The sequence below is a fragment of the Tiliqua scincoides genome, chromosome 5 (assembly GCF_035046505.1).
Source record: "Tiliqua scincoides isolate rTilSci1 chromosome 5, rTilSci1.hap2, whole genome shotgun sequence".
NCBI classification, from domain to species: Eukaryota; Metazoa; Chordata; class Lepidosauria; order Squamata; family Scincidae; genus Tiliqua; species Tiliqua scincoides.
This window is the reverse complement of record NC_089825.1, coordinates 70,772,430-70,785,292: the sequence shown is the minus strand read 5'-3', so window position 1 is coordinate 70,785,292 and position 12,863 is coordinate 70,772,430. Positions and strand designations below refer to the sequence as shown.

Sequence of the window (12,863 nt, the reverse complement as noted above, 5' to 3'; positions counted from 1 at the left end):
ATAGGATAAAGAACAATCAATATTTCAGAAGGTCCTCCAGCTTGCAAGCAATACCGTACTTAGGAAAATAATAAACTTTGATGAATTTTGACTTCCTAGATTCTCTTGTAGTTTTCTTTTGTATGCTGAATGGCTAAGTCTGATCACTTACATGTTATTGGAAAAATACATCCTCTTTTTAGTTGTGTTGGAACTTGAAAGAACTAATTTTTTTTATTCAGCATGGGGAAAATGCTTACAATTACACTTAGAATGGATGTTACAGGAATGAGTTTTAACAGTTTAGTGGGAGTGATTTTAGTCTAACAAAGGAATGATAACATAATTTTGAGGAGCCACAGAAGCTTGCTTTTTGACTTCACATATCAATCTGCATTGATATGAGAATGTAGGTGCATCCCCAAGTGCCTTACTCCAGGAGGGCCAGTCCCACAATTTGAGAACTCCAGACAAACTATCTGATAATAGCTTTGATGACAATTGCACTGTCACACAGCAACAGCTATTGTAACTCTGTATCTCATCTGACAACTTGTACAATTGACACATAGCTCTTCTCCTACCTCCTCCTGTCTCTTCTTATCTTGCTCCTTCTGGATGAAGATAGGATTTTGAATTCACAAAGATCAAATACGTAAGAACATAATTACTTTTCTCCTGTATAATTTTGTAATGTATATATTATAGTAGTGTATACACTCACTGTATATTTGGTTTTCTGAATTTTGTTATTTTTATTATTTCTCTCATTTTATTGTTAAAGTTTGTTTTTTTAAATAAAGTAGTAATTTACAACAATTCTTGTAGTAGCTTACCGGTATATCTGCAAAGGCCAAGGCATTTGTGATGGTGTAGGCAAAGTGTTTGTTGGGCTCACAAGCATTGCACTGTAGATGTTAGAGGCAACCACAAGTATACAAAGGAGTATGGGTCCTATGATGGCTCCTTCCAGTCCTAGGTAATATGCTCCACCAGCTACCGCAAGGCCTGTGAGGTATGGATGGCCTCCTCTGCAAGCACAACACAACCAATCCATTTACTACAATGTCAAATTCACCATATTCACTTACCAGTGCTACCCTTCTTATGGGCTCTTTAGTTAATAAAACTGAGAATTTTTTTCAGGATAATTTAAAAAATATTTATCAAGGATTTCCAACACACTAGCAATCCTACAAACACCCAAGGAAGGAGGAAGCATGTATCTGTTACAGTAAAAAACCAAATTGGTTATTACTAGTTCCAACTAGAAGCTAGTTGAGGTTGCCTCTAGAAAGTAGAAAGAGTAGAAGTACAGAAAGAACTACTTGTTAGTACCATGCTGTGAGGAGAAACTAGTTCTGACTAATCGAAACTAGAACTAGTGAACTAGTACAAGTGAACTAGAAACTGACATCTGTTGGAGACAAGCAATTTCAACTGGGAAGATCATAGTTGTCCAAAAGCCCCGAATGTTTTTCAAAGTAGCAAAAATGAGTTTTTCCTAGTCAGAACCCGCTTTTCCCGTCAGCCACAGGAGTTTCTAGATTTTAGTAGCCAATATTAGACACCTTCAACACTGCCTGGAGCAATCTCGCTTTCACAAGATATACTGTATTTCAGGCTTTTCCTGTAACATGGCCAAAAGCTTGTTTTGCAATATACTTCGCATGTCAAAATCAGTGTCAATAGACTAGACTTACTTACAACGATCCCCATCTGCTCACTAAAAGCAAGGTTTTACATATGTGTTTAACAAATTTAAAAAAACCTTTTATTTAAAACAAATAAAAAACCTTTCTCCCCTGGATGGAGGGACAGACGGTCACAAAGAATCAGTATGAACACCTGAACTTCAAAGTGCTCACTTCCAACGAACACCATACCTTCTCTCTTTCAGGCAAAGCAATAATAGGGTGCTTTGGATTCTTCCTTCCACTCCTTATTCCCATCTCTGCCCTGCTTGGAGGTGGGTTCTACTTAACTGAAGAGCTAGATAGTGAAATGTGGAACTTCCCAAATCCCTTGGAGAGATCTCTCTCTTAGTGTCTGAGAGGAAAGGAGGTTGAGGCACATTTCTAGGTTAATACACATCAAAGGCTGCTTCACAGTGCCATGGAGTGCCTCAAGCTCCCATGGAGCTTTCATATGTCTTCCCTCTCTCTGCACTGGCAACTTAATGGCTAAATTCTTATCACCCTGCTCTTGAGCTGTGCAGTTTTCCCATCCTTCTCATTGTAATGATTCTCTTTCCTGCCTCTCAGTAATACTGGTGACACAGTAGGGGCAGGAACAGAAAACCTTGCTTTTTGAAAGTAGGCCCAGATCATTCCTTGCAAGCAGGTCCAGATTGCTCATTGGTTCATGCTATGGCTCCTACACCATTTCTTCAGCAATGTCACTCTATTCCATAGGAAAGATATACACTCTTAGGCTGCAATCCTATATACACACTTACATGAGAGTAAGGACCATTGACTACAGTGCAACTTACTTCTGAGTAAATGTGCATGGGATTGTGGTACTAGACTCTTTCAAATCTGCCCTGTATCAATAGATTAAAAAATGGTCCATTTAGCTGCGTTTCAAGCCATGATTTCAATAGGGTTGATGCCTTTCCCAATACAGAAAGGAAATAAATTTTGAAATATTTACCCAGAAATATCAGAGTAGATTGCTGTATCGACGAAGTATGTTGGCAACAGATGGCAAACCAAGAGGAGCACAGCTTTACATCCTTCTCCTTGCACAAGCCAGAGGTCTAGAACTGCAGGTATGGCTGCCCAGTATGTTCCCAGAAATGGAACAACTCCAAGAATTGCTGCCAATGCTATGGATAGATATAGCGTAAGGTTAAAAATGAAAATTTAACAGAGTGACTATTTCACAAGAAACAGAGTCTTTTAACAATCTTACATCTTTTAGAACACAGCTGTCATTTCAATCCACAAGACTATCAGTGGCGGGGGGTGAGGGGGGCAAAAGCCCCAAGCGCCACATATGTGGGCCCTACAGGGGCGGCACTCCTGCACCCACCTCCTCCTCCTGCGCACCACTGCCACCAGCTCTGCCCACCCTCCACAGCTGTTCCGGGGGCAGGTGAAGCCTAGTATGACCCAACACTTGGTGCTCCAAAAGCCATCTGAGGCTTCTGGAGCATCCTTCAGTACTTCCGGTTTTCCATCAGAAAACCAGAAGTACTTTTAATAGTGCCCCAGAAGCCTCAGATGGCTTTCGGAAAACTGAGGGAAAGGGTCATGTGAGACTCTGTGTGGCCAGGTCCATAACTGAAGACTATTTAGACAGAGTACCACAAACTAGAGCTTAGACACTGTCTGGATCTTATTTATTTGTTTACAAATACAAATTTATATCCCTCATTGTCTTCCAAGTGGGCATTAAAATAAACTTTAATGTTACTGGGTCAAGAACCAGTAATGAAGGCAAATTCCTCTTTTGGGACCAGAGAATAAGTTCCTATCTGACGGAGTCAGAACTAAGGTCAAAATAGATGTTTTTATTCCTTTGCCACTTGTCATCAACAGATTAGGATCTAGGATAAAACGTTCTAAATTTTTTTAAACACAAGGCATATATTGTTGTATTATTATTGCCCTCCTCCACTTGGTGTCCCCCATTGTATTTCTTTTTTCTTTTGTTGTATTTTTTCTATTTTTTACTCTACTGTATATTGGTTGTTGTTTTTTTAAATCTATAAATTGTAAGCCACCTTGGGCATCTGCTTTCAGCAGAGGAAAGGTGGGGTAGAAATCTTTTAAATAAATAAATAAAATGTATACATAAGGCATGTAATGAACAATACATTATGTACTATAATACATAATATAATATATAATACAATGTAATACATAAGGCAAGTGTTATTTTCTTGCTGCTTGGATGTTGCCTATTCCAACACACACAGGTGTCAGGAAAAGCAGACATACAACCATGCCTTGTAAGAACAAAGTGAATGCTTTTTTATTTTGGCATAAAGTATTTGCAAAAAAATACTCATGCTAAAAATTGATTAATATTTTGAGGCAATTACCAGAACTGGATACAATACTGATCGCTACTAAAACTCCAACAGCGTTTTTTTAGACCTCACCTGATGGTATGAAGACAATGTTAATTCCAAAGATGGTATGAGTCAACCAGGTGTATAGTCCATAGAACCCAGCCATTTTGAGGGATGCATCAAACACACCTCTAGAAGGATCAAACAAACCCTAATAAAATCTACTGATTTGTTTCCATATGTGTCTTCAAAAGTTGCCCGAAACAAATTCATCAATCCCTTAAAAGTTCTAAGCTACTTGCTATAAATTCGACTAGTGCTAAAGAAAATGCTCCCTGGAATCAAGAACTTGATTAAAAATGTATAATATACAACACGTGGTGTTACAAGTCTGGGTGCAAGGGAGAGCTAGGCCAAGATGTTGTTATTCTGCTTCTTTTATTGCTTTCTTTAGGGCAAACAGCTGAACAAGAAAGGAAGGAATAGACTTGTTAATATTAAAACAAATAAAAGAGGTTTACTGACATAATACATCAATGGATTAAAATGGAATAACAAATTAAAGTGATTATGGTAACACAGATAGACATATATAAACAATAAAATAATGAACTTCCAACGCAAATAAAAAATAAAAGCACAAAAGAAAAACAGAACAATAGAAATATGGAAAGAAGAGAGAAATTGAAGAAAATAAGAATAAAAGAGAAAAGGAGAGAAGAAGTGGATGACAAGGGGATCAAGGAAAAGCCAAGATGGCACACACTGTGCTTTTTTGTTGTCCTGTTTATACTCTCTTGCATTGATTGGAGGGGCAGAGGCAGAGATCATTCTTTGCCAAAACTTTCCACTCTATTTTCTTTAAGAAGCAGAAGGATCTGATTAAGTCCAATAAATATCATGGCTCAGTAAAATTCTTTGCATAGTGTCTATATTTCCATGTACAAACGTGGCCATATATCTCCTTTCGCTCTTATAAAATCACAGAAAATAGAATTTCATAACAATTACAAATACCAAAGAAGAGCATAATGGAATTTCAGCTGGTGCAGCTTTCCTCACCCCAGCTTCCCCCTTCTTTTTGCCCGTCAGGCCTCTGGCCTTCTTCCCCCTTCCAAGCTCCAACCACCCAGTTCCTTCTGCCTCCTATCCTGTGATTGCCCTCCTCCACACATACCCATGTGTACGAGCTTACATATCCATTACATAATATTCATGCCAGGAGAAATGTTCATTTTCTCTTCTGTCATGATTTCAGAAAACTAATATAGAAATGAGAAAGCCTCTAACACACACATTTTGAACTGCCACTACAGGTGGAGCTTATTTATCCGCCTTAGTTCCTTTCTGTGACACGGCGGGATTAACAAAAAATGAGTTGTGCTAAATTTCATAGTTACGCAAATACGCTGCAGCCTGACACTTCCAGATGGTAGGAAACTAAGGCAGCTGTTATCAATCCACTCCTTCCACTCCCCTGCTTCTTACTCAGCCCTCCCATTGCCAGCTGTCCCGCTTCTTTCACAGGTGGGATGCTGAGCTTTTAAGAGTCCAGTCCCATGCGTTTCTACACAGAAGTAAGTCCCATTCCAGTCAATGGGGCTTACTCCTAGGAAAGTGTGGAGAGGATTGTAGCCTTGCTGGGCTGTTTTTTTTCTGTAGGCTGGAGCACGGACAGCCTGCACCATGGGGGGGGGGGGGAATTCAGCAAACACTCCCTGGGTTTTTTAAAGCAATCCCCTCTGTTGCTACAGCACCTGCCCGTGTGTGTGTGTGAGTGAGAGAGAGAGCTCCACCTTGCTGCACGTGCTCTGGCTACAGAGGTTTTCCGCCCCCCCTTTCCCTCTTCAGCCTCTTTGCTGGCTCAGGGGCTCCAAGAGTGTTACTGTTCCTTGGAAAGGGGAACCTCTTCCATGGCTCCAGGGCTATTTCCCTGCCTGGGTGAGGCAGAGCCTTTTTGCAGTGTTTTGGGCTGCCTGGAGCAGAGCCATTGAAGGGCAAAGGTGGCAAAGGTGTGTGTGACTTTCAGTTCCCCCACCCCAACAGCAGATAAAAAATCTGTGGATAAATAGGTTGCACCTGTACTTCAGTACTTTAGCTTACATAGATGAATATGGGGTACACATAATATGCACGCACTGTAAAACAATGAAGAAATTCCATAGGCCCTGTTCTTGTTTACTACAGAATACTCTAGGGAACATCAAATTGCATGCACATTATCAACATCATTTAACTTTTCTCAATTAAATGATGTTAACATTGCAATCAAGTACAGTACTCACAGTGGTTTTCCTGAGCATATTATGCAATTGAAATCGTAATATGCTGGAAGATAAATTTCTCTGGGAATGTATCAAGATATCCTTTCTGTCATTTTTACTATTTCAGTGACTGCAGTAGCCCGGTGCAATTATGACAAGAAGTCATAACTGATTTCAGTAACCAAAATTACATTCAGTTTACATCAAACTCATGAGGAACTTTGTGTTAAGCACAATGAATTTGCAAGACAGTTTTGGAAACTGTTCTTCAAAAAACACCCTTAGTTGATGACTCTGCCCATTTAGCATAATTGGTTGCAGTTTATATGGCAGAAGATGAAAACGAAAGTAATGAAACTTTCTCATACCGAAAAACATACATGAAAATCAGAGTACTGGCTAACAATTCAAGCCAAAATACTGATATGGGTGTAGTCTCCTCTATTAACTAATTCTTCCCCACTGGAAAACACAACCTGCAGTAACTTTAAGCCACAGCCATACCCGTGTGCATGCACTCATGTGAAAATATCGCACACACTAAATTGCACTGAGGCCCTGACAACATGCAACTTAGTAATGTGCAATATCCCCACCAGAGCAAGCAGAATGGGAGCTTCGGGGAAGAAGGGTCTCGTGCATTCAGGAACAGAAGAACATGCCACACAGGGAAAGGACAATGGTTCAGGCAAAAGGTGTGCATGCAACTCTAGAATCTTTCTTTTTGTATAGAAGTAAGATAGGTTAGGTGCTGCCTAGCTAGCTTTAAGAATAAGGCTGTTCTATTTTTACAGAATCATAAAGTAACACTGTGGATGAGTGGTTATCATCTGAACCATCATAGTTTAAAGATGAAGATTTAAAATATTCAGTTAAAACTGATAGCCAATCACTTGACATTTCAGAATACACACAAATCTTCCAAATGTCTGGAGGATCAGAAAATCTGGAAACAGCTTTTCTGCGTCCTTCACTAACTTTCCTTGATCAGTAAGAGTCCATGGATTCTCATTTCAGAAGTTTAAACATACACTTATTTACAACACAGATCCAGCCATCCATTCATCCTGTCTTCTGATACACAGTAAATGAGTAGGCCTACCGTGACAGAGTAGGCAACTTTTTTTTGTCTGAGGGCCATGCAGGTCTCCTGTACACACAAGTCCACTATACAGTCATGCACATTTGCCATTTCATAATATCAGCATGCATACTTTCCTCTTTATGAGCTAATCTGACATAACTAAAATTTAAGAAGTTGGAAGCAGCCTGTGGAATCATGGGCACTCTTCCCCTACATTCCTGCCTGCTACTTCTACCTCATTTTGGTATAATGCATGAGCACTGCTGTCCAAGTTACAAGGAAGCCAGGTTTTCTAAGCAAGTTTAGGAGCTTATCTAGTTCCATTTTAGCTTGCATTGGTGACAGTCACATGTAATGCTAATACCTGGTAGAGGGCAGTGAATGACATTCATGACAGAAGGGACAGACATGTCAGGGGCAACGCACATAACCCCACAGCTTACTCTCACCCCAAATGCTGATTTCAGTTGAACTGGGTCTCAAAGTGCACACAATTTTTCTTCACTATACTGTTCCTTCACATAATCCAATATCTTGATGAAAAGCAATTGCATGAATATACGAGGTATGTCTATAAAATAACAAAGACTTTGATTCCACCTAGTAAACAAAGCAGTCAGAACTGGTTATAACTGCATACATAGTAACCTTGAACATGTCTGAACCTGCATGACAAGCAGCAACACTCTATGACATTCACTTGATTGTGAGTCGCCATTTAGTTTGGTTGCATTTTCTGTAGAGTGCCGAAAAAATGCTAAGTTTAAAAGAGCAAAAAGAACATCAAGGAACGTTGTGTTGACATTCTGCAGCAACTTGACGCAGATCCAAACCTGTTTCATAAAGTAATCACTTGTGATGAGACCTGGATCTTCCAGTATGATCCTGAAACCAAAGGACAGTCAATGCACTGGAAAACACCGTCATCACCAAAAATGAAAAAAGCTCGTCAAAGCAAGTCAAAATTCAAAGCAATGCTCATTGTTTTTTTGATATCAAGGGTGTAATTTTGGAAGAATGGGTTCCAGAAGGCACAACAGTTAACCAGCATTATTATAAGGAAGTTTTGAAAAAGCTGAGAGAAAGAGTCAGAAAGAAACGGCCACAACTGTGGAAAAATGGTTTCATTCTTCACCAGGACAATGCACCTGCTCACACAGCACTTTCTGTGAAGCGGTTTTTGACCGACAATCACATTACTACACTTGAACATCCTCTGTAATCGCCCGATTTAGCACCTTGCGACTTTTATCTTTTCCCAAAAATTAAATCAGTGCTTAAAGGGACACATTTTGAGTCAGTTGATGCTGTAAAGAAGAAAACGGCAGATATGTTGAAACTGACAGAAATTGATTTTCTCCATGCCTTTGACTAGTGCAGGGGTGCCCAAACCTCGGCCCGCAGGCCACCTGCAGCCCGCTGCGGGTCCCCATCCGGCCCCCAGGGGGTCCCCCCACCTCCAATGGGCACCCGGCCCTCGCACCTGCCCGCCGCGCGAGCTCTACACCTTGCTCTCCCTCGCTGCCACTGAGCTCAGTGGCAGCGAAGGAAAGACAAGCCCAGCCGGTGTGCAGGGCCTTTTATAGTGGGAAGGTAACGTGAGACTTGCAGGTCTCGCATTACTTCCCACTATAAAAAACCCTGTGCGCTTGCCTGCTAGTCTCTTCTTTCTAGCCCATGGGCTGGGCTGGGCTGGGCTGGGCTGGGCTCAGCTCCATTTGGCTTGGCTCCCCTCCCCTCCCCTCCCGCAACCTTAGCCAGGGAAGAGAGAGAGAGAGATCTCGAGGGAGGGGAGCCCAGCCCAGCTCGCAGCACGTCTCCCTTCCGAGGGAGGGAGGGAGGGAGGGAGGGCTGGTTGGCTGGCCAGGCAGGCAGGCAGCTATGCAGCTGGGCAAGCAGGCAGGCAGCCCAAGCAAACGAAGGAGGGAAGGAGGGAGGGTGAGGGGGCAGGTGAGCAGGCGGGTATGTGAAAGTGTGGAAGATCCTCCCCTCCATTTGTGTGTGTGTGAATGGGATCATAAACTGGATTGAATTCATTCATTCATTTTCCGTCTCTAATATATTCATTTATGTAAATTTATTCAAATTTGAAATGTAAATTAATTCCTTTTTTTTCCGGCCCCCGACACAGTGTAAGAGAGATGTTGTGGCCCTCCTGCCAAAAACTTTGAGCACTCCTGGACTAGTGGAAAAGAAGACTACAGCGATGTATTAGTGCAAATGGGGAGTATATTGAAGGGCACAAACATTAAATTTGTAATACCAATAAATAACGGTGAGTTATTTAATCAGTCTAGTTATTTAATAGACATACCTCGTATGTGTGTGTGAGGACACACACACACACACACACCCCTTCTCTGCTTTTCAAATAGTTTTTATCTGATAGAGGAGTAGAAAAAGATGTTTCTTTGCACTATGTTATTTTTCTTGTTTTGTTCAGGCAGCTGTTATGGGAAGCTTCGTGGCATTGTGTGTAAGCAAAGAGAAACTCAACAATTGGGGAACCACAAAGCAACTAATTTGCATTTATCCTAGTCCCAAAGACACACACTCTCTCTATCTCTGTCTTTTCCCACCCATACTATAATTCAATGTATTAGTCTCAGTCTGTTAGTCTAAACACAACTATCTGACATTTTTCTAAGACCAGCTAGAAAGCAAATCATCTAAAAATCTTCCCAACATTCATCTTCAGGGTGACCTAGAAAACCTGAACACAGTTATTCAGTCTTCCTATACTTACCAAGCTTCTACACTACAGCCTGCACTTCCATGTAAACCACACTAGACCTATTAAACTCCCAGGGCCCCTAAAAACTGTAAAAAAAATTTAATAATTCACTTTTGTTTGCACAAGCAGATGAACACATGTGGTCATCTTGTACTATACAGAGTAGCACTACTGATCCATCTAGGCCAGTATTGCTTAAGTTAGTAAAAGGAGAAAGAAATGGCAGTTTGAGTATGAGGACCAAGAAGAAGCACCACAAGACCCAAAGCAGAAATTCACGTAACTCCCTGACCCCTTTCAGGCAGGGAGGAATATAAGATTGGGGCTACTGATCAGCAGTATGTGTGAAAAAGACCTGGATATCTTCAAACAACAAGGTAAATATAGCTGGCATTGAAATGTGGCAGCAAAAAAGGTAAATGCAATGTTAGGGTGCATCAACCGTATCCAGTAGTAGAGTATCCAGATCACAAGAACTAACAATATTACTGTACACCTTTCCCCCTTTCTATGTACCCTAATCCGTTCCTGAAAACAACCATTATAGTGAAACTCTTACATTTCACTGATTTCTCCACTTTTCCCATTCTCTCTCTCTCTCTCTTCTTTCTGCATACTAATTTGTAGAAACTCCACATAGGGAAGGGAAAGAAACAAAGGGACAGAAGCTAACAGAATGCTGAGAGGGAGAGAACTCCGGAGTGCTGCAAGTATAACCACAGTAGTGCTTCTCCCACTTGGGGCAAAATTAAAGGGAATTCTGCAACTCTATTTAGCAACTCATTTAGATGCTTGTGCAGCTATTTCTATCATTTGCCAGCAAGTGGTGATATAACTTTATTTACTCTTTCTGTCTCAAACCTTAACTCTGAACCACTGTCTAACATGCAGTGTGTGTAAGTAAAAAGCCTTATAACTAACAGATAGCAGGGGAAAGGCTGTATTCTGCTTTAAGTCAGACCCTACTTAGAATACTGTATCTAGTTCGGGATGCTGCAGTTTAAGAGGGATACTGACAAACTGGAGCCAGTCTAGAGGAGGCGACTTAGGATGGTGAGGGGGCTGAAGACCATGTCCTATGAGGACAGGTTGAAGGAGTTGTACATGTTTATTATGGAGAACTAAACGGCCAAGGGTGACATGATAAAATATGAGGGGCTATCATGTGGAAGAGAGAACAGATTAGTTTTTGGTTGCTCCAGGATGGGACCAGGACAAATGGGTTTAAATTATAACAAGAGTTTGAATAAATGTTAGGAAGAACTTCCAAACGCTAAGAACTGCTTGGCAGTGTAAGAGTCTGCCTCAGAAGATGGCAGACTCTCCATCAGTGGAGGTCTTTGAGCAGTGGCTGGAAAACCATGTATTGGGGATGCTGTAATTGCGGACTGCCTGTCTCTTATAGGTTCTTTCCAACTCTGATTAGATGAGATGTACTGAAAACCATAAAAAAAGCTTGTGAACAGATTTAATCTAGAAATATGTCTGAGTAGATACACAAAGGCTTGTGCTGTCAATGGGGGAAGTAAAGTGCTTTGTTTGACCTGAGGCATTAAAAATATCTTCGGAAATCATACTCGCCATATGAACAGTTATCAGCAACTACTTAAAAAGTCACAATATACCTTATGGCCTCCTCCACAGATTGGCCAATTATATTTGAGGAAGGACCAGGCTGTGACAGTGGAGTCAAGTTGATTACCCACTTCACTGGCTTGTAGTACTCATCACTGGAACTTAAAAGGTAGAACAGTGTAGTCAGGAAAATCACCTGTAAAAAAGAAAAACAACGGAATGGTTTTGAGCACTACTCTGCTTCATGCAATTTAATACAACTGAAAATAGATGAATACCAAAACCAGTTTATAAGTGACAAAATATGGTTCTAGCAAATACATTGTTCCCTAAATCTTACTGCCTAAATCAGTGCTTCCTAAACTCCTACAAAGGAGTTGGGAGCACCGTAAGTGTGTGGGGGAAGAGGCTATGGCAGCAACATGATCCCCAGGAGCACAGGATGGTTTTTTAAAAAACTGACCTAAGAGAGTGTCGACCTCCAGGAGGAAGGGTGCAGGAAGTGATTTTCAATTGTTTGTTCATAGTTTTGGAGGCTTAGGGAACCCTACAGAGGCATCTATGGGGCTCCCCTCCCCCCCCTGAAGCCAGCACTCCATTAGGTAAGTTAAAAATCCCCTCCCCCTGGCAGCAGCACAATCCTGGGGATCGGGTAGCTGCCTTCCCCCCTCCTACCCCCTTAAAGGGGCAGGACAAGTACTTCCCTGGCTGGTAGGTTGTGACACCAGTTTGGGAACCACTGGCCTAAATGTATTCTTGCTTTTCACACAAACTCATCTCCTTTAAACGGGGGTCCTGAGCATGGCTGGCAAGGCAGGGTGGTTGCAAAGACACCAAGATCAGAAAGAGCCCACCATCCCAATAGGGTAATTGTTCCCTTGTAATGAAAGTGTTCTAATCCTGTGATCGTTTTGCTTGCCCTCTTTTGCACCCTTTTCAGTTCCAACATGCTCCTGAAGTACAACCAGAACTGCACACAGTACTTCAGATTTGCCACAGCACAGACTTATACAGAGCATTATAATAGCAGCAATCTCATGCTCAATCCTTTCCCAAATGACCACACTGACTGCCTTCTTCACAGCTGCTGCATACTAGGTTGACATTTTCATTGAGCAATCATCCACCATGACCCCAAGATCTCTTCCCTGGTTTGTCACCAACAGCTCTACTTCACATATACATCGGTAATGTATGTAAAGTTGA

General features: G+C 41.4%; 1 protein-coding gene across 2 annotated transcripts in view; it reads right to left on the bottom strand.

Moving 5' to 3' along the window:
• The window catches only part of TMEM245 (transmembrane protein 245), a 71,761-nt gene that overhangs the window by 3,655 nt on the left and 55,243 nt on the right, over positions 1–12,863 (bottom strand). For both annotated transcript variants that reach the window (XM_066628688.1, XM_066628689.1), the window contains 4 exons: positions 11,708–11,853; positions 4,091–4,191; positions 2,635–2,809; positions 816–1,010 (listed from right to left, as the gene is read on the bottom strand). In XM_066628688.1, the coding sequence (XP_066484785.1) occupies positions 816–1,010; positions 2,635–2,809; positions 4,091–4,191; positions 11,708–11,853 (617 nt within the window). The remainder of the gene's footprint in view (positions 1–815; positions 1,011–2,634; positions 2,810–4,090; positions 4,192–11,707; positions 11,854–12,863) is intronic.